This window comes from Danio rerio, chromosome 8, assembly GCF_052040795.2.
Source record: "Danio rerio strain M-AB ecotype USA chromosome 8, GRCz13ab, whole genome shotgun sequence".
Taxonomy (NCBI): domain Eukaryota; kingdom Metazoa; phylum Chordata; class Actinopteri; order Cypriniformes; family Danionidae; genus Danio; species Danio rerio.
The window spans coordinates 24,018,517-24,041,807 of NC_141028.1; the positions used below are offsets into that span (position 1 = coordinate 24,018,517).

A 23,291-nucleotide genomic window follows, 5' to 3' on the forward strand; every position below is an offset into this window, starting at 1 on the left:
CTATTTATATGGCTGGTAGTGCAGTCTTGAAGTCAGAAAAAACAACCAAGTTTGGAAAACTTATAAGGGAGCATTATTGATGTGTTCAATGTAATGTATGGCAGATTCTGGTAGATCAGGAATAAATGAAAGTGTGAGGCAGTATTGCTGATGTACGGCAGAGATTTTGGAAGAAGACCATGAACAGTATTCTTCATTTGAGAAACAATTTAATTTAATACTTTTGTTCTGCAAAACTGATCAAATGTTTATTTATGTATGTATATGTATGTGTATATACTGTATACAGTTGAAGCCAGAATTATTAGCCCCCCTTTGAAATTATTATTTTTTTTTAAGTATTTCCCAATTGATGTTTAACAAAGAAAGGAAATTTTCACAATATGTCAGATAATATTTTTTCTTCTGGAGAAAGTCTTATTTGTTTTATTTGGGCTAGAATAAAAGCAGTGTTTAATTTTTTAATAAACATTTTAAGGTCAAAATTATTAGCCCCTTTAAGTTATATATTTTTTATATACTGTACCTAATTACCCTAGTTAAGCCTTTAAATGTCACTTTGAGCTGTATAGAAGTGCCTTGAAAAATATCTAGTCAAATATTTTTTACTATCATCATGGTAAAGATAAAACAGTATTAGAAACAGATGAAAAATCAGTATTAGAAATAAGTTATTAAAACTATTGTGTGTGCGTGCGTTCGTGTGTGTGTGTGTGTGTGTGTGTGCGTGCGTGTGCGTGCACAGGCGTGCAAGCGTGAGTGCATGAGTATATGCTTTGCTTTGCTTTTATTTTACGTGTGACTTTTTAACATTCTATAAGGGGTCTACAGATGAAAAATAGCCATTCTTGGCTAATTCTGGCATATTTTCAAGAATGTTTATTTATGTGCATTGACCTTGTAAACAAATAAACTAAACTAAAAAAAATATGACCACATAGTCCTTTATAATTTTACCCCCTAAAAACACCATGATTATCGAAACAATATGAATTATATTCAAGTCAGAATTGTTAGCCCTCCTGAATAATTAGCCTACTTTTATTTTTTTCCCCAATTTCTGTTTAACAGAAAGAAATGGAAATTCTTTAACACATTTCTTAAAATTGTAGTTTTAATAATTGATTTCATTCATCATTGCCATGATGACAGTACATAATATTTTACTAGATATTTTTCAAGATACTAGTATTCAACTTAAAATTACATTTAAAGGCTTAATTAGGTTAACTAGGCAAGTTAGGGTAATTAGGTAAATAATGTTTTTCTGTAAAAAATCAAATAAAAAAATAGCTTTAGGGCGCAAATAAAATTGACCTTAAAATAGTTTTAAAAAATTAAAAACTGCTTTTATTCTAGCTGAAATAAAACAAATAAATCTGAAATGAAAACAAAAACAAAATTCACATACATATTGTTGGAGAGGTGACACAGTGGCGCAGTAAGTAGTGCTGTCGCCTCAAAGCAAGAAGGTCGCTGGTTTGAACCTCGGCTCGGCTCAGTTGGCGTTTCTGTGTGGAGTTTGCATGTTCTCCCTGTGTTCGCGGGTGCTCCGGTTTCCGCCACAGTCTAAAGACATGTGGTACAGGTGAATTGGGTAGGTTAAATTGTTCGTAGTGTGTGTGTTTCCAGAGATGGGTTGCGGCTGGAAGGGCATCTGCTGCGTAAAAACGTGCTGGATAAGTTGGCGGTTCATTCCGATGTGGCGACTCTGGATTAATAAAGGGACTAAGCCGACAAGAAAATAAATGAATGAATTGTTGAAGAACAGCATTTATGTGAAATAGAACACTTTCTTGTAACATTAAAACTCATATTGTAGAAGTTTAATAAAGCTTTAAAGTGCCCATTTATGTAGTTAGTTCTGAGCATCTAGTGTAAAAGAAAAGTTGTAAAGGTCCAAGCACAAATCCCTGTGGAACGTCTTTGGAGTAAAGGCGTGTAAGACTTTCCAGCTGACTTGGTACCTACTGTCATCCAGGTGGGATATAAACCAGAAAAGCACTGACCTAGAAATGAGCATTTCCACCATCTTAGAGATCAATACTTTGTTGTTTGTAGCATCAAATGCTGCCAAAAGATCCAGAACAAATACTATGGCGTTAAGTAAGGACAGTGCAGTGACACAAGATTAAGGATTTGAAACCTGATTGCTGGGTTCGAGCAGGCTGACCACAGTTAAAACGGAATGCCAATAAACACAACAAAACCCTGGATGCATTTCCAAGCAAATGTAACACTAATGCTTAATGAAGTCAAAATGTTAAACTGGATGTTGCTTTTACATTATACTACTTCAGGCAGAAAGCCAAGAATATTATTTCTTCATTGGAGAGAAGTGCAATGCTCAGCTGAGAATCTGGGAAGAGACGAAGTTATGCAACAACCAGTAATTGCACAATAACATCCTCATATCCCACAGGACACAGATGTTCCCTCCACAGACATCAAAAGGCCTTCTGCACAATATCATTATGCAGCCTGTAATCTCTATGGCACTGTATGGCTCATTGTCTTGTATAGTTGGGCCAGAGGTGGGTCTAAGGGCTAAGCTCTGTGCATTGTAGCATAATGTTTTAACGCCTTATATGTAACAGTGATCTTCAATGGGGGTCCACAAAAAAACCCTATAGGTTATAGATAATTATCATTTGATTTCAAACAAATGTTTGAGGGGGGAAATAAAATTGCATTGCTAAGTTTAAGCACAGAGAAAGAAGCTAATGCTTATACTTTACCCAACATTAAAAATGATTAGAATTAAAATACAGTGTACACAATGTCTAATTTGCTTCATTACTCTAATAGCTAAGCAATGTAAGCATCATAAAGTATGTAAATACATTCATGTGTGAATATGTATCACGGTTGCTTGCCATTCCAAATGAAATTGAACGCCTTTTAAATTCTGATTACATATTTGGATTTTGAATGGATGGATAGCCCCGACACAAACACTATAATACAGCAGGTTTAAAACACCATTTATACAATATGTAACAGGGGTCTCTACTGCGTCTTTCTGTTCACCAAGGGGTCTTTAGACTGAAAATGCCTGAAGTCTCTCAACTGGCAGGTCTGACTGTGAGCAGAGGGCTTGCGCACTCACTCTAAATGTATTTTTTATGTATGATATTACGTCTCTTTTGAAATAAAAAGACTGAAAGCAGGCTGTTAGAGCTGATCTTCCTTTACCCCCGCATCTCTCCGTCATGCTCTCTCGCTCTATCACTCTCTCATTATCTGTCCCATTTCTTCTGTTCTCTCACTTCGCCAACCTATCTATCTTACTCTGCAACCTTTGTTCTATCTCTATCATCTATTCCTTCATTCTTCAGCTGTTTGCTGCAGGCAAATGAAAGGCTGTCATGACACACACACACACATTTATGTCATGTATGTTCCACATCATAAGATACCAAAGCAAGCTAATCAGTAAAGACCATTTCACAGTAAACGCAACAAGTGGAAAATCACAGCACAGCTAGTGTTCTCCCTCAACGTAGGAAGGTTTTTCCAGTCAAGGAGATACTTGTAACGCAAATAAATCAAGGCAATGATCTTTAGACAAGATTTTCAGGATATAACATGAGCAAAAAGACCCGTTTTTGGCTGAGGAAAAGTGTACTTGAGGCGCTCTTAGCTCAACGTTTTAAGGTGCTTTGAAATATCGGCCTTTGCCAGTCTGTGCAAAACTATTGATAAAAATAACTCACATCAGGGGCAGGTAATAAGTATTTTTGGCAGCTGTACGAAGCGACAGAGCCAAAACTGTTTTCTCAGCACTACCAAGTTCATCACAAAGTCACGCCGCTTCTACACTTCTCCTCAGCAGGCTGCAGCGTATGAAGACTCCTTCTTAAAAGCAATTACTGGACCTCAGCCAAGAGCCGTAAAAGTCTAATTGCTCATTTTTTAGAGCTTTATTCACTAAAACGCTGCATGTGTTTCAGTTAAAAACTGCTTTGAATTTTTACACGCACTGACTGAATTCATTAAGGCAGAAAGGTAACCATAAATTTGCCTAAGATGATTAGCAGTAAAGATTCTAAAACAGAAGTGTCAAACATATAGCCTGCAATCTGGCCTGTATGATTATTCAAGCAATAATATAAAATAATACATCAAACATTATTTTGATAATTAAATAAAGCGTATGTACTACATTTCAAATTTAAAGGCTTACCAAATTGCTAATTTAGTAGTTAAATCGTTTTTTATTTTTTAAATGTCCACGTTCCCACAACAATAAAATAAATTAGGTGTCATGGTGGTGCAGTGGGTAGCTCTATCGCCTCACAGCAAGAAGGTCGCTGGTTCGAGCCTTGGCTGGGTCAGTGGCATTTTTGTGAGGAGTTTGCATGTTCTCCCCATGTTTATGTGGGTTTCCTCCGGGTGCTCCGGTTTCCCCCACAGTCTAAAGACATGCGATACAGGTGAACTGAATAAGCTAAATTGGCTGTAGTGTGTGTGTGTGAGGTAACGCAAGACTGTATGGGTGCTTCCCAGAGTTGGGCTGCGGCTGGAAAGGTATCCGCTACGTAAAAAACATATGCTGGATAAGTTAGCAGGTTATTCCGCTGCGGCAACCCCTGATTAATAAAAGGGCTAAGCCGAAAACAATGAAAAATTTAATTAAATTAAATAAAAAAAATAATAATAAAATAAAACAAAAAATAAAATAAAATAAAATGGTCACCATGGTGGCTCAGTGGTTAGCACTGTCGGCTCACAGCAAAAAGGTTGCTGGTTTGAGTCCCGGCTAGGCCAGGAGGAGATTCTGTGTGGATTAAGCATGTTTTCACCATTTTCACGTGGGTTTCCTCCAGGTGTTCCGGTTTACCATTTAGTCCAAAGAAATGCGCTATAGATTACTTGAATAAACTAAATTGGCCATAGTGTGTTTGAATGAGTGTATATGGGTAATGGGTTTGCGGGTGCATAAAGGGCATCTGCTGCATAAAACATATGCTTGAATAGTAGGGGGTTCATTTTTTATAAAATATGTACTGGTAGTCAAAAAATATTACCTGCATTAGAATGCACCAAAAACTTTGGATAGAAGTTGTTCTTATATGTTTTTTTTATTATTATATGCCTTCTGATTTAGTTATCACACGAGTGAGAGTGCTGTTTTCTCTAATATCAGAATTAATGCAAATGAATTGTGTGTGCCAGAAGGGCTGCTGCTTTTACATTGTTTGTTTAATCATTTGAATCATTTGAAACTTAGCCATCTGGCAGATCCTGTAGTAATGAAAAGATTTATCCTGAAGACTGTCAAGATTAATAACATTCACTATGGCTTCGGACAAAGTCATTAAAAAAAAAAAAATCACCCATAATATAGATCGATTTTTTTGGTCAATATTGCGCACCCCTGAAATGAATAAGCATAAAATTTGAGAGAAAAATGAAACGTGTTCATAGTTTTCTTGTAAAATTATATATTTAGTATTGCTATTATTTTAAGCGATTCTGAGCAAAGTACTGTTTAACAAAAGTAAAGGCTTATTTACAATGCTTATTCATTTACAACAAAGCAACAAGCGCCCATTCATTTCAATGGAAAAATAGCGACTTTCGGCATTTACTGATTACATGAGCAACAGAGACCATTGGGACCGGAACCAATGCCTATTCAGCCACTGAACAAGTCAATAATCCTTTAACTTTACGCAAATATTAAGCGACTTTCATGAGCAACAGCCAAGACAAGCATCAGTAGAGTCCATCGGATCCTCTCTTACCCCTACAGCAGCCGTGTTTTTTATTTCCACGCTGTAGACCTACACAGCCCGATGTGTTCCACAAATATATAGGCGTAAGAAGAGAGCACATGTTTTTCTTTTGTTCATCCTTGTAATTAAGCATTCTATGTAGTGATGCTATTTATATTTAATGTATTTTCTCCACTATGTTTAATTTTTAACATCAAAAAAACTAATTTGCTTTCAGCAAATATCATTCATAAAAGCCCATCACAACTAAAGTGTATATGTTACTTCAACTGATTTTAATAAGTTAATCTGGTTTCAACAATATTATTAAGGTTATAGAAAGCTTAACTTAATATTTTGAGTCAGTTTTACTGATGTAATTTGAGAGAGACTAGAAAACATAATTTGATTCAACTTAATAACTTAAGGCAGCAAGGATTATTTTTACTTTGCCAGTATTGGGTTGCAGCTGGATGGGCATCGGCTGTCTAAAACATTTGCTGGATAAGTTGGCGGTTCATTCCACTGTGGCGGCCCCTGATGAATAAAGGGACTAAGCCGAAGGAAAATAAATGAATTAATTAATTATTTTCACAGTGGAACAACTTCCATCTATTGCTAATAGTGTGAATGAGGCCTGATTTGTTAACTGCACAGATTCACCCCCCACTGACAAAGATCAAGAATTTGTCCCATTTCACTACTGACCTACTTTATTGTTGTTACATAGAGAAAGCAATCTTGGACCTTATTCCTGAAAGGTAAAAATGACCAAAGTAATAGGCTATTGTTGTTATCCATGAATTTTCAAGTGTACTTTTTACAGGACAGGCTATGAATTCATTAACCTCTACATTCGTATTATGTTTTAATTGTTTAATATTCAAATGACCAAATTCTGACTGAGGAAAGTTAAATGTTCTGCTCGGTTTTTTATTTTTATTTTATTTTATTTTGATTTATTACAGGCTAAAATTTTTAATTCAAAACTTTAACAGATTTCATTTTTTTTTCTAATGATGTAACAAACTTGTTTTTTAAAAATCAATATTTTTTTATTCATATCTTTAGGAAATATTTTTAATACATCAAAATGTGTGATTATGATGACCATCTGACAAGCTAATTCAGCTAAAAATAGTGTTTAAAATGTCACCAAATGCAGTATTTAAACGTCATAATTAAATAGAAAATTAAGTGAATAAGGTCCACTTTTTGAGAAAAAAGAATCACCCCTTTCACCAGGCTGACTACAGGCCTACAAACTTCCAAAGCTTACACTTATGAATAGAGCAACGCTTTCTTTCATGTGACCTCATACTTGAGATTCCCATCAAATATTAACCATTTACATGCTCTTTAGTATCTGACATGTCCTGGCTTTTTAAGACTCTTCTTACTTGCTTTTCATTTGATATGCTTCAACTTCATTATTGCATTACTATCAAAATCAGAAAGGTTTGAGTTATTAGTTACCATAACTTCGTTTTTACTAATACCTTTAATTAACTAGTAACTAATTACAAGGGCCACACGGAATCTGAGTGCGCAGAATTCCACAGATTTCCAGCATATAATTGATTCTGCTTATTTACTTGTGTGAATGTGTGTATATTCATTCAGTTTTTAAATTAATTACAGTAATATTATTGACTAATAAGAAAATCTATATGTGAATTATTTACAATACAGTTTGTAAAGTAATATTTTCTGTTTTTTTAGTAGATCTATTATATGAGAGACTTTCTTTGTTTACCAAATAAAGTGGATCTAATTGGATTTGCATTGCAAACATTAAATAAAAGACAAAAATGTATTACTTTTTATGTAATATATTAAGGTTTTTGTTATAATACTGCCAAAATAATTCAACATAAATCCGCAGATTTTTAACACAATTCTGCGCAGAAATAGCAAAAAATATCTGCAGATTCAGTCTAGCCCTACTAATTACTAATAACTTTGACAGTTAAAGTTATTATATAAAAACATAGGTAACCTGCAGTTATATAGGTGATGTCTATGTGTACATGTTCAATGAAGTGTGTGTGTGTATTAAGTTTATGTGTTTTCATTAAAGTCTTTGGATGGTTGGCATCCTCTCTTCACAGGTCTGGAATCTCATCAACTTTCAGTTAAGTTTACATCAAACATTGAATAAAAATGCACTTCAAAGCACTTCACGGGACTGTTAAGCATTCTCAGAGTTTCTTACCAGAGCTAAGTGTGCCGTCTTTGTTGAGCAGAGAAAGCACACAAGGGGAATCAGAGCTGCCTTTGAACTTGCTGGTCTTCTCCTGGTCAAGCAGCTTCAGCCGCTGGGTGGTGACAGGAGGAAAGCGGTAAAGCTGGAAGGTGAAATGGACAGAGCTCGGCCAGTCTGAATTCACACCAGATTGAGGGACCCTTGACACAAAAACACAACTGATTGGAAATGCGAAGCGCCATATTATTGAAAAGCAATGATGACCTGTGTTTAGATGACACTGTGAACGCTGCAGGTGATTGGAAAGAAATATTATGTGAGGGTTCAGTCTAAATCACTCTATTATTAGGAGTCATTTGATGGCGCTGTGTTATGAGGAATCAATCCGAGTGACTCCAGAATGACAGTGAGTGTCAGTGACTCGATGATAAACAGCCGGTCTGAGTGACTCCTTCATAAAGAGCCAGTATCAGTGATGCAGTGATGGAGAGTCGGTTCAAGGCACTTAGTGATGAAGAATCTGTCACAACATGACAAAGTCCTTCCAACCAGATCAATAGTAACCGGTTTACAGCATATTTGTAATAGCTAGAGGTCAAATCACGAGGAAACAAACATTGCTTGATTACTTGAAATGTTTTTATTATTATTATTATTATTATTATTATTATTATTATTATTATTATTATAATAAAGACATACAGTAAGATGATAAACTTCCTCCCATATTTTAATATTTGCTTCAAATTTGCTTCATACTTTTAATATATAGCTAAATAAATGTGTACTTTTTATGGCAAACAAGACAACTGTGTACCTTAATAAAATAAAATGAAATAAAAAATGAATGATAGAATAAAATTAAAATATATTTTTTATTGAATTTGTTAAAATCACATTGAATATTTTTTATTAAAATAAAATAAATGTGATGAATTATAAATGTTCTTTAATTTAAAATTCCAGTAATTATTCTACATTACACTAAATCAAAACTATTAATAAACGAATAAGTAAATAATTTAAAAATACAAATAAAATAAGCAGGATAAATGTATAACCCTAAACCTAACATGCCATCCTTAACCACTCTATAATAACACTATCTAACAAGCTCTAACACAATCATTAATAAAGTTAATGGCAGACAACCATCTCACCGAAACTGCTCACGTAATTAAAAACAATAAAACAATATCCTTGTGCCATATGCTGAAATAATAACTCTTAAAGGTCTCTCGGAGTCATAAAGAGCAGGTAATTCATAAAACAAACACTTACATTTAATCATGTGGAAATTTAGCATTTTTTGAAAGCAAAATCAATAACTCGCAAATTCATTGCACTGTAGCTTTCTCACTGAAGGGAAAAATCAATAAAAAATGAAGTTATTTGTAATTTGGTAAGGCAGGACTTTTTTTTTTTTTTTTTGGAGAGAAACAGCTTCCTTAAAACATGATATTTTAAATCAATTTAATTATCCAGTAATGGGCCTCTGAATTTTCTGTAAGCAATAATCATCCATCACTGAGCTAACTGCTGAAGAAACACCTTCCACAAAATAAAATTAAATTAAATTAACTTAAATTGAACTATTTTGTCTTCTATTTTGTCTTCTAAACAAAATAGTGGAAAAAAAACTACTAAAAAACCTTACTTCAAAATAAAATAAAATAAAATTTAAATTACCTTAAATATTTATTTTGTCACTTCTATGACAAACAAAAAAGTGCAAAAAAGAAAGTAAGAATGAGCAAAAGAAAGTAAAAAGGAACTACTGAATAAACACCTTCCTTCAAAAAAATTATCAAAATTTTTTTACACAAACTAAAATAATGATTTTGTTACTTGTCACCATGAGAAACAAAAAAAGTAAAGTAAAGAAAGAAAGAAAGAAAGAAAGAAAGAAAGAAAGAAAGAAAGAAAGAAAGAAAGAAAGAAAGAAAGAAAGAAAGAAAGAAAGAAAGAATTGCAGTGCCGATGGGTTCAGTCATTCAAACTTGAAGCAAAAAGCTGGGTTTGGACTCTCAGACTGCCATCACACGAACAAGAGGACAAATAAAAGATATAAATAATTGAATGCAAGGATATAAATGAATTAATCAAAGTCCTTGGTGACATTTGAGAGCTGACAGGGCAATGTGAAGAGTTGGTCTCCATCCGCAGCAGGATGAATTAAAATGGAGGGAAAGATTAGGGAGGGATGATTGCTTTCTTTTCTCTTTGTGAGGAAGATTAGCAATCAATCACTCAGAATTAGATAAGGATAGAAACTATTTAGAGTGCGGACAATTGGCAAAGCCACTGAGCGCATTCACATCGCAATCCGAGAGTTTAAGTGCTGTTCACTCAAAATGTCACGTCTGACCTCAGAGCCAATCAAATCACTTGAATTCCTCAATTAAACCAACAGGTCTTACGGCGACGCAAGGGTTCCACATCGATATTCATCTGGTAAACAATGGGATGGGACAGCTGTGCATGATGAGTGGAAAACTTTCTAAGAGTAAATGCAGAAACTTAACTACATAATTTAGAAGGGAGATTTGTTTAGCAGATAATCTACACAGGTCTACTTTTATAAAACCAAAAATATTTTCAGGTTATTTCTGACTGCCTTACAAGGTTAATAGGTCAAAGTCATGCTGGTAGAATCACTGGGCTACAAAAAGGTTGGTCCCACTTTATATTAAGTGGCCTTAACTAATATGTACTTACATAGTAATAAATAGTTTGTTACAATGTACTTATTGTGTAAATACATGTATTTACTGTGTACTTATACTTGATTATATACATGTATGTAATTACATCTTTAATTAACTTTTGTAATTACATTTGTAAATACACTGTTGACCATCCCTTACACCTTAACCCACCCTTAAACCTACACATACCACCAAACCTGTCCATAACCCAACCTCTATCCCAACTCAAGAGCACCACAAGTGTTCTCAAATACATTATAACACAGTAAGTACATTGCATTTATTTTTTGATGTGAGTACATAGTAGTTAAGGACACTTAATATAAAGTGGGACCAAAAGGTTTAGTAGCATTCCAATCCATTAAAAAACCTGTTAGCCAATCAAAGTGTTGACCCTCTTTACATTTTAAACAAAAATATAAAAATTAAATTTAAAAAATGAAGACAATAATTCTACATTCATTCATTCACTTTCTTTTTGGCTCAGTCCCTTTATTAATCTGGGGTCGCCACAGCGGAATGAACCGCCAACTTATCCAGCATGTTTTACTCAGTGGATGCTCTTCCAGCTGCAACCCATCACTGGGAAACACCCATGCACTCCCATTCACACACATACACTATAGACAATTTAGCTTACCCAATTCACCTACACCACATGTCTTTGGACTTGTGGGGGAAACTGGAGCACCCAGAGGAAACCGACGCAAGCACAGACAAACTCCACACAGAAATGCCCCAGCCTGACCCAGCTGAGGCTCAAACCAGTGACCTTCTTGCTGTGAGGCGATTGTGCTCCCCACTGTGCCACCGTGCTGCCCTTAATTCTAAACTGTAGAACTACATATCTGCTATACTGTCACCAATATAACTTAAGTTGTTAAATTATTATTAAATATTTATATATTTTTAAAAACTGTTTATTTCATTGCTTATAGGCCGTCTAGTGATTAAAGATTTCAGAATGACAAGACTTCTTATAAACTAAAGATGTTTCATGCTATGTAATGATCTAATATAGTCATTTCTGTGTGGAGTTTGCATGTTCTCCCCGTGTTTGCGTGGATTTTCTCCAGATTTTCATGTGGTATAGGTCAATTGGGTATGCTAAATTAGTAGTGTATTAGTAGTAATGTACTGTATGTGTGGAAATAAGTGTGTATGAATGTTTCCCAGTGATGGGTTGCAGCTGGAAAAGCATCTGCTGGGTAAAACATTTGTTGGATAAGTTGGCGTTTCATTTCGCTGTGGCGACCACAAATTAATGAAGAGACTTAGCTAAAAAGAAAATGAGTGAATAAATGAATAATCCAACATAGCCTAGTTGTTAGTGTGTCGCCACATGGCACTACGGTGCTCACGGTGATCCGAGTTTGATTCCTGGCTCAAGGTCCTTTGTGGATCTTTAACCTTTCTTTCTGCTCCCCATACTTTCCTGTCTATAATCTCCGCTGTCTTTTCCCATTAAAGGTGAAACCCCCTTAAAGATAGTAATAATAAAAAAAAAAAAATGTAATAATCTATGAATTCACTAACTTTCTTACTATTTCCTGTTCTGTTTCTCTGATTATAAGCCACAAAATATGGAAGTAAACTGTTTTGAATTTAATTATTAGCCCTCCTGAATTATTAGCCCCCTATATATTTCCCCCCAATTTCTATTTAATGGAAAGAAGCTTTTTTCAACACATATCTAAACACAGAAATTAGTTATTCTTTAATAACTCATTTCTAAAAACTGATTTATTTTATCTTTGCCATGATAATTTGGTAAATATTTGAAAAAGAAGCAAAATAAAAAGTCACAGGAGGGCTTATCATTTTGACTTCAACTGTATGTAATTTGTGTATATATTTATAAAACTGATGTAGGTTTTCTTGATAGTTTGAATTATATTTACTTTTTTGGGTAACACTTTATTTTGAGTATTTGTATTTGAGTATTAGTAGACTGTCTGCTTAATATCTGCTGATATACTCCTTCAACAGACATTTAACTGACATTAAGAAACTTTGCAAGTACACATTACCTTACACTAACCATAATACCAACCCAAATCCCAACCTAACAGTCTAATCTTGAGAATTAGTTGGCATGTAGATGCAATGTAACTTATATTCAACATACAAACCATCAAAATAAAGTGTGACACTTTTTGCTTTCAATTTAAGTTTTAGTGATTATAATCATTTTAGTGCATATAATCATTTTTAATGTGTTTTTTTTTTGTAATTTTCTAATAAATAAATAAATAAAACTGAGAAATACGTCCCTGGCAACTGAATAAAATTAAGTTTAAGGTTAGACTTTTAGTATTCACTTTACATGTTCTTCTTCTATATATATATATATATATATATATATATATATATATATATATATATATATTATATCTTGTTATTTATTTATTTATTTATTTATTTATTTATTTATTATCATTTTCATTATTATTATTATCATTATATTTATTAGTTTTTTCAATTGTTTTTATTTATTTATTTATTTGTCTTGATTCATCTTTGCATTTATTGAAGGCAAAGTTGAATCTATTATTGAAGGCTTCAGGAAATAGTGAGGAGTGAGAGATGGGAGGGATGGTGCTTGGAAGGGAGTAGAAACATTTAGGTTTGATTTACAAGTTCAGGAAATAGTGAGGAGTGAGAGATGGGAGGGATGGTGCTTGGAAGGGAGTAGAAACATTTAGGTTTGATTTACAAGTTCAACTGTTTTCTTGTTTTTGTTGTTGCTATATATTTGATGTCATCTCTCTGCTGATAGGACTTCTATTTTTCATAGACATTTATAAGTTTGTATATTATCTGGAAAAACCCAATAAAATATTGAAATAATAATTTATTGACTTATTTTTCATAGACTTTTATTTCAGTCAACAGGACTGTACAATTTAAAAAGTATTGAAAATAGAATCACATCCCTTTTTAACCATTTATATTTTGTTTTTATTACGTAAGTTGTAATTCAATTGTACATCATGATTTAATTAATAATTACTTTTCATCAATTCACAAACCCCCCTGCAGCTCCCTCAGATTCCAAAAAAAAAAAATCCCACACCACATTAAAATACATAATAATATAATTGATTTGATGTTAAACATTACAAAGACAGACAAGCCTGATAATAAATCAACAAAACCACCACAAGTTTCTCCTCATGTATGAAAAACAACAACAACTAAATATCAACAGTAAGAGAAATGAAGAAAATGCAAGAGAAAGACAAGTGCCGGTGTTCTTTAAATCTATCAATGCCTGATCTGAGAACAGAGAAGTGGCCGAATCTGTCACAAGCACACTTGACAGGTGTCGTTTCTTATGTTGGCGAGTGAGCATCAATAGCTCCCTGACATATGGCCAATGGCTGATTGCAGGCAGAGATGAGTTAACTTGGTCTTTGAAGAGCTGCATCCCTATTGAAATAAAAGAGCTGACATCTCCTGTTTAACAGCTACTGTTTCAGTGCTGATTGTAAAGACAGTGCACTAGAACATACAGTACCGCCTGTCAATACAATTATTCTGTAATTATGAAATAAAACTAACTTAATCATATTATACAGTTCTTTTATTTTGTCTTTTTCCCAGACATTGCTATAAATCGTTTTTCCTGGAACAGCTGAAAAACATGTGAAATGGATATATTTAATTCAGTTAAGTACTGGAATAGATGCTGTTTTAGACTGATGATGTTAGAAATGATCTAATGTTATTCACAATGAATCATAATATGTCTGTGTTTGTCTAAACACTTCGACAATTTAAAATGAGTGGTTGCAATGAGGTAAACTGCAAATATTGTCCGACAGGAAGCAAACATTTTGCTTAATTGAATAGATGCAATCATTCAATGAAAAAAAAAAATAATAATAATCACAGAAATTATGGATACACAATTTAAATATATAATGAATATGGTTTTAATTGAATTTAGGATCTATTTAATTAAACTGTAAAAATTAGATGATCAACAAGTCATGTACTGGATGAATCAGCATTTTGAATAGTCTCTTGAAAGAAAACATGATTTATTGACATTAATATTTCAACATCTTCTAGGCAAGCAATCCAATTAATACCATTACGCCTGTCATGATTATGCATTATTATGCATTTTGTGCTGATGAATTATTGTTAAATAAAAAAATGTGAGTAATTTAATTGTCTGCTTTGCTGTCAGTGAAAATAGACATTTTTGAAAATAGACAAAATAGAAATTTTTCCTTTAACAACGTGGAAATATATTTTGAATATAGTATTAAATTTAATTAAATTAAAGTATTATGTTCATTGTTCAGTATGTCCATCATAAGGTCACTGAAATAAACAATATAAATAATATAAAATATTATCTAACATAACATAACATAACATAACATAACATAACATAACATAACATAATATAATATAATATAATATAATATAATATAATAAATATAATATAATATAATATAATATAATATAATATAATATAATGTAATATAATATAATATAATATAATATAATATAATATAATATAATATAATATAATATAATATAATTGTGATTAATCTAGTTACTATACTTTACTATATACTAAATAATAATATAGTTATTACTATATAATAATATAGTTTCTATATAAATAAACCAATAAAAAATAACAGTGTAAAAAAAATGGAATAAATAAAACATAATAATGACAAATAATGACAAAATGTAGCTGAAATTAAAATGATCAGGTCAAAAAACTCAATCAATTAATAATTAGATCAAATAACCATGATCAGACGATTAAATGAATAGTTGTGACAGGCTAAGTTACAATCTTTATTCAAAGTTAATTTTACTTCTGAAAGATAACTGACTCTGCCTTGATCCACTGTAGACATTAGTATTGATAATCTATCTATAAACTTTCATCCCAGTACTTCTGTAATTACTTTAATGTTTGTAAGACAGAAATAAGATCAATATTCTGTAGACAAAAGTGTTTTTATTTTTTACATGCCAGATCTGCTCTCTTTGGGTGACCCACAGATCTGATTGTCTGCTGTGATTGTACTTTAATAAACACTATTAAATCGATGTCATGTTGGAATAAATGGGTGTATCGGATGAGATTGCAATGCTTTAAAGGGTCGATTCATCCTAAAATTAAAATTCTGTCATCATTCACAATGATCCCTCCTCAATGTTTATATGTGAATAAAGGACTAAATTAAATCTGTTCATCTTATAAAGCATCCACATCACTTCAGAAGTTCTGGATTAAACTGCTCAATTTGGATTTATTTTTGATCTCTTGATGAATATTTTGAAGCTTCAGTTTTGGTTGAATAGACGTTCAATGGACAGACAGAAATCTCTGAGATTGGATTAAAAATATCTTCATTTGTGGTTTGAAAAGAACAAAAGTCTTATGGTTTTGGAACAGCATGAGGCAAAGTAAATGATGACAGAATTTTAGTTTTGAGATTAATTAGCTTTAGTCAATATCAAAAATTCTCTGTATTTAGTGGATGCTGTTCTAAAAATTTATTTTTCATTTATGCGTTTCATTTTTGCATTAAAATGACTATTGGTCAAAATAAGAAATGTTTTCATTTGTTGTGATTGGCCCTGCAGATTCAGTGCAATGAATGAAAACATTTGTTATGATTGAAAATGGGGGTTATTCCACCAAATATTGATTTCTTAATTCTTCTAAAGTTAGAATATTGATATTGTGTTGTCTAAAATATTAAAATGAACTCTTAAAAATCCATCATTTGTTGTTTTGACCAATTGTCATTGTATGGTCTAAATTACTAATTATTAGTAATTACAATCTTTTTATTTCAGCATTTTTTTTCTGAACAAAACAAAACAAAGTATGTTTTGTTAAAAAATTGAGAATTTCCAAGTGGTCTACTTATATAATCTATTATATTAAGTTACATAGAAAAGCTTCCTTTAAAAAAAAAAAAAAGTAGACTGCAAACATAAAACATTAACAGTGTTCCATTGATACTAACCTGGTAAAGGCCAGGAACTGCAGGACGAGTGTGTTTGCCTGCAGAGAATCTGCTTCTTCTCTCTGGGGGTTGAAGTTCACAGGCTCAGAAGGATCCAGAACCTCGGCCACCTGGTTCTGATGGTCCAGGATCTGAGGAAAACCAGCAGAGAAGAGCTGCGCCAAAGATCTCCGGGAGGTCGATCTGGAGGAGCTGAGATACACAAATCACATTTGCACACTTAAAGACTGGTTACCAGCAAAATAGAACGGCAACATGGAGAAATTAAGAAACCACTTGAATTAATTTCAATATTGAAATTTATAGAAAAGCTGCATTATTTAATCAAATATTGATTTCTTATCTAACATGAAAACATTGCTATTGTGTTTTCTAAAATGTAATATAAACATGTATCAAAACAACATGTCAAATCAATTACTTTAAATCATAATTACATAGATCACATAGATATAGTCTACACACACAAACTTCTATTTTCATAATTCTTTTAAAAATATGTGAAACAACGTATAATAGGGCTACACAATATATCATTTCGGCATCGATATCGCAATGTGTGAATCTGCTGTAGCCACATCGCAGGATCTGCCATGTTATATTGGAATTATAATAACTGGGCATCACATTTCTGAACTAAATTAAAATGTTTATCCCTAACAGCGTTAAAAAAAAAAAAAATCAGTTGGATGTGTTCTTAGGACTTGTATAAGATTTCAGGCAAATGTAAAGCATTTAGGCACAAAGAATTATAAGGTTTGTAGCTTTAACAATGATTAATTGTATGCATTTTTTTCTACAACAAAGACTTAACATATTATTTTATGTGTAATTATTGAATTTCTGTACCTAGATACTGTTAATTTGTTAATAGTTAATTTGTTTATTATATTGTATTATATTATGAAGATGCACTCCCCTACAAAACCATCTCAATCAATCTAAATGAATGAAATCTTTAAAAAATGGATCTTTTCAATTTATCGGTTGAAAGTAAATTTAAATCACAATATATATATATATATATATATATATATATATATATATATATATATATATATATATATATATATATGTGTGTGTATCACTGAAAAAATAAATATTGCAATGTCAGATTTTTCTAATATTGTGCAGACCTACTATATAATGTATTTTTTCTATGTGAACATAAGCTTCAAGTTCTATGCGTGTTATTGATTCTAATCACAATATTGTACCTGCAAACCAACCTGAAGCACACTGTCTGCCAAATACTGTCAAGACAACACAAGACACAGATCAGTAAACACACGTGGCGCCTGCTGTGTGTTATCAGGTGCACTGCACATCTCGCCATAGTATTTCACATGTACTCCACTGTACAAAGCTGTTTAAGCCACAGCGGGATGTGTGTCAAATGTTAACGCTACTACCAAATCCTCTGGTTACATATCCTGCTGTGTTATCTTAAATGGGATCTCACACATGAGGTGATATATGAGGCTTACATCAAGCATGCGTTTCGTAAAGACTTCAGAATTGACTTCTATCCTGTAAGGACAGCATTGCCACATAAAGATAAAAGAATCTGAAATACATTTCGTTAGACATGAAAAGAAAACTGCATCACAATGAAAAAACTGCTAAAAGAATAAATTAATACAATAATAATTACAATAAAATAATAAAATAAAATATTAATGAAGTAACAGCTGTCATGCAAGCCAGGAAGGAAAGAAAGACAGAAAAAAAGAGAAACTAAAAAGAAAATAACAGAAAAAAAAACAGAAAAACCAAAAAGAAAAAAAAACATGAAAAATTGAAAGAAAGAAAAACAGTAAGAATGAAAAAGCGAAAAAGAAAGAAAGAAAACAAAGAATGAAAAAAAGGAGAGAACAGAATGAAAAAAACAAGATTTGATTGAACACTTTATTACGAAAATATTAATATAATATTTAAACAATCAACTCACAAAGAAAGAAAGAAAGAAAGAAAGAAAGAAAGAAAGAAAGAAAGAAAGAAAGAAAGAAAGAAAGAAAGAAAGAAAAATAAAAATAGAAAGAATAATTAAATAAATTTTATGAATATAACAAATCTCATATTTGTTTACCTCATTGTTATTTATTTATGTAAAAATAATGATTGAAGTAAAAATACTTGAAAACTACAATACTAATAAACATGAGCGCTTTCCGCAAACTTCTACACAATTACTATTACAAAAAATGAAAAATTTACTTCTGCTTAATCCCTTTATTAATGAGGGGCGCCACAGTGGAATGAACCGCAAACTTATCCAGCATGTTTTTTTGCAGAGGATGCCTTTCACACTCATACACTACGACCAATTTAGTTTATTCCATTCAACTATAGCGAATGTTTTAGGACTGGGGGGATAACCGGAGCACCCAGAGGAAACCCACGCCAACAAATGGAGAACATGCAAACTCCACACAGAAATGCCACCTGACCCAGCCAGGACTCGAACCAGTGACCTTCTATGAGGCAACAGTGCTAACCACTGAGCCACCGTGTCGCTTAACCAAGATCAATCAAAACATAAACACAACCATTTTGTCAACAATTTGTACTCAAAAAACAAAATATCTTGCTTTTCCATTGCAGTCTGTATTGACACATTTCTCTCTGTATATATATTCAGTTTATAATCATTAGGAGCAATCTGACTCTCAGTGCAAAATATCTGTCCCTGCACTGAAGCTGTAATGTAGTCATATTTCAGAAGCCCTAACGAGCCTTTCCAATAGTACAGAAGAGCAAAACTTTACGGCAGCAGGACTTTAATGTTCTTCCAGTGACTCACAACTAATTAGGAGACACAGTAATTAGGCCTACACTTCTACCACAGGCTTTTAATTGCCACAGACAAAGGGGAAAATAATATTACCTATAGATCATGGTAATTTTCGGCTGAATTACACATTAATAATCCTTGCGTATTATTTTTACACTTGACCACCCAATTTATTCCTTCCAGTATTCACACAGAAAAAAAGAGTGAGAGAAAGATAAAGAAAGACAAGGGAAGATGAACACTGAATGACACAGAATCATCTGTTTTTGGAATTCATTTCTTCAATTTAGTTTGTATGAAACATTGAAATAATATAGAGTTGCCTGATATGTTGATTATTATTATTTTTTTTTAAAGAAAATAGCCACAAAAACAATTCATAATCATGTTATTAGTTTGGCAGATAAAAAAAAATCCAATAAATATTATTTAAAAATAGGCTTACTTTTTTGTTTGTTTGTTTGTTTAAAACCATTTTCTACTTCAGTGTTTCTCAACCACGTTCCTGGAGGACCACCAGCTCAGCAGATTTTCCATGTCTCCTTAAGCAAACACTTCTGATTCAGATCATAAGCTCATTAGCAGAGACTGAGGGTGCCTTCACATCGATCCCATGTTCAATTGTCCCCTCCTTGCCACCTTTGCGGCTGGTTTGTGTTCACAACATCTTTTTTCTTTCTGAACCCTTGCATCATCAAGCTGCTGTTTTGTGTACAGCTGTTGCTAGGTGACTGCCACGAAAGCAAAGCAGCAAAATGTTCTCATACACATATCATGGTCATTCTGCTTTTACTGAATATTTTCAGACCCGAGATCAGAAGACAAGGTTCACATTAGCTAAACATACCGTACCCAGATGTCAAAAGAAACCTGGGTGCTGACCAAAAGTGCTAGTGTGCTAGTTGGTGGTCCTCTAGTAACGTGGTTGAGAAACACTAGTCTACTGGACATCCAGACAATTTCAACTATTACTACTTCTAATAATAATAGCAACAAATCCCGAATAAAAATAAAATTGTATCATCATTATTATAAGGATTGGGCAAAACAGTGGCGCAGTGAGTAGTGCTGGAAGTGTATGGGTGTTTCGCAGTGACGGATTGCAGCTGGAAGGGCATCTGCTGGATAAAACATATGCTGGATAAGTTGGCGGTTCATTCCACTGTGGCGACCGCAGAATAATAAAGGGACTACGCTGAAAAGAAAATGAATGAATGAATTATAAGCCTTAATATTTTAGTGTACCATCATCACCATAACTATTGAATATCTTATAGATGAAATTTCAGGCTTTGTATGAAACCACTATACTACACAGTAGGTACAGCATTTAAATGTAAATGTACTACTCGACCATAAAAAGTATGTTCTATACAGTAAGAATGTGAGTAGTATGAATGAAACTTGAACTTACTGCATCTGCAATTTTGTCATGATCACATGACCTACCCAAGTCAGTTGCATCGCTTCACTCCCATTTATGAATTCTGTCACAGTGCATCATGGGATAGTGTAGCGAGCGTCGGATGCACACTTCTCGCCAGAAGTAATAAGTCATTCGGGTACTTCTCGCATAATGTTTTTCGAATGATGAATTCGGACATCATACTCGGCTTGCATTCAGTTTTTAGTGTACTATATAGTATGGAAGGGTGTAATTTCGGACACAGACTCAGTAAACATAAAATAATAATAATAATAATAATAATAATAATAATAAAAATTTAACAGAACAAGGAAGTTTTCACAGTATTTGCTATCATATTTTTTTCTTCTGGAGAAAGTCTTATTTGATATATTTCAGCTAGAATAAAAACAGTTTTAATTTTTTTCCATATTCCATATTATTAGCCCCTTTAAGCAATATTTTTCCCCATTGTCTACAGAACAAACCATATACAGTTTTATGCAAAAGTTTGGGTACCCCTGATAATTATAATTCCAAGTCATAGTCTGCTGGCCCTTCAAAGCATCAATTTCATATAGATATATTTGTTACACTATGGAAAAAAAAAAACATTTCAGTTCTGACATAACATTTAATTAGCAGATGCAATGCAATTTAAGTTATAACAAAAACAGACAGGTGCAAAAATGTGGACACCTTTATTTTGACCTTTTGCATAAAAACCTGTAGACGCTTCTTACAGACAAAGATAACTCCCTGAATTCTGAAGGCATTTTGGATCATTCTTTCTTGCAAAATTTTGCTAATCCTCTAGTATATTTCTGACTGTGGAGATAAAGACTTTAAACCTTTGACATAGCTTTTTGTATCCTTCTCCTAATTCAGGTTGATGAATTATCCTAGTTTTTAGGTCATTAGGAAGTTCTTTTGAGGTTCCCACGTTGCTACTTTCTGGTTCACAATTCGCAGAAGCACAACTAGCAATCAGCTATTTAGCAATCAGCTATTTTAAATATCCTTTTTCACGATCGGTTGCATCTGTGTTAGGATTGGTAAGGTTCAATGAGTCACTCAAATCAATTTTGTGTTGCAATCAATCAGCATTAAGTGACTACATGTACTGAAATCCACACAAACTTTTGCACAGCCTATTTTTCAGTTTCAATTTAATTTCACACATCTCAATACTGCTACACTATGGATTTCTCTCTGAAAAACATGACATGATCGAGCTTTCTCTAAAAACAGAATGGCATTTCACTGTGATATCTTATAAAGAAAGAGCACATTACTATGCAGCCACAGAGGGGTACCCAAACCTTTGATTTTTTTTGCATTTATATGTATATTTCATCACTAAATGTTTTTCGAATAAAATAAAATAGATAGTCCAAATTATTACCAACCTGATCTCAAAACCTCCCTTTTAATGACCATTAGTTTCTCATAATGCCTTGCCTACTAGCCAGGATGTGAACTTATGTAAATGCTTTATTGTAATATCCAAAGGAAATGAAAAGCACTTCTGTCTTTGTCTGCGATAGTCTGAACTCCTTCAAAAAACACATGCATACCAATCTGACCAAATTAAAGTCTCTCGCTTAAAGCATATCATTTAAATTCACCCGGAGTCCAAATGTAAGAACTTAATTCATTCCACCTGAGTTTAGTATTCAGACTTCAATTTTAATTTCAAAGGTCTCAATCAGATACGACAACTTCCTCAAATTAGAGTTCTTATTCGAAAAGATTTTTTTAAATGGCACAGATTGATTCTCGGTTCTTTGAATCTGCAGGGCCAGAAGTAAATAATGTTGATCTGTCAAATGTCTTGGCTGAGAATCAGATGATGATTTGGCACCCAACAGCCCCTGAATGACAAACTCTGCACAGCTTTTACATGGCCATCTCAACTCATGGCTTCAGCTGAACTGTTAACGCTTTTAAAGAACAGCACAACCTGAAATACATGAGTTAAAATAAACAAGACATAAGCCAATGTGCTGGTGTTTCGAAAATGGAGCGACGGCAGCAGAGAAGGATATAAGAGAGAAACTGGCATTAGAGAATGCAGCACATTCATGCATGGGGATATAGAACGATGTTCTGAAGAGGATGCATTGTGGAAAACAGGATTTCCCTCACTCTTTTGAAAAGAAGCGTTCAATGCATTATGCAGACATCCTCAAAACACAAACTCTCTCCTCGTGTCACATAGATTTCAGTGGAAACTAAACTATAAAACTGGGCCATTACGAACATTAGTCAATGATTTGACCTGAAGAATGTAGTGATCTGTTTATCTGTTTGTCAAACCATCTACAGTACCAACCCACCTATCTGTCTATCCATACATCTACAGTATCCATCCATCTATCTATTCATTCATACATTCATCTGCCTATTCATCCATCAAGTAGTCCATATTCTGTGCATCCATC

General features: G+C 33.1%; 1 protein-coding gene across 8 annotated transcripts in view; it reads right to left on the reverse strand.

The window, feature by feature from the left end:
- nphp4 (nephronophthisis 4) overlaps nt 1-23,291 on the reverse strand; it is a 284,225-nt gene that overhangs the window by 54,729 nt on the left and 206,205 nt on the right. For all 8 annotated transcript variants that reach the window (XM_087264575.1, XM_087264571.1, XM_087264574.1 and 5 more), the window contains exons 14-15: nt 16,649-16,840; nt 7,936-8,126 (exon numbers count right to left, since the gene is read on the reverse strand). In XM_087264575.1, coding sequence (XP_087120701.1) covers nt 7,936-8,126; nt 16,649-16,840 — 383 coding nt within the window. The remainder of the gene's footprint in view (nt 1-7,935; nt 8,127-16,648; nt 16,841-23,291) is intronic.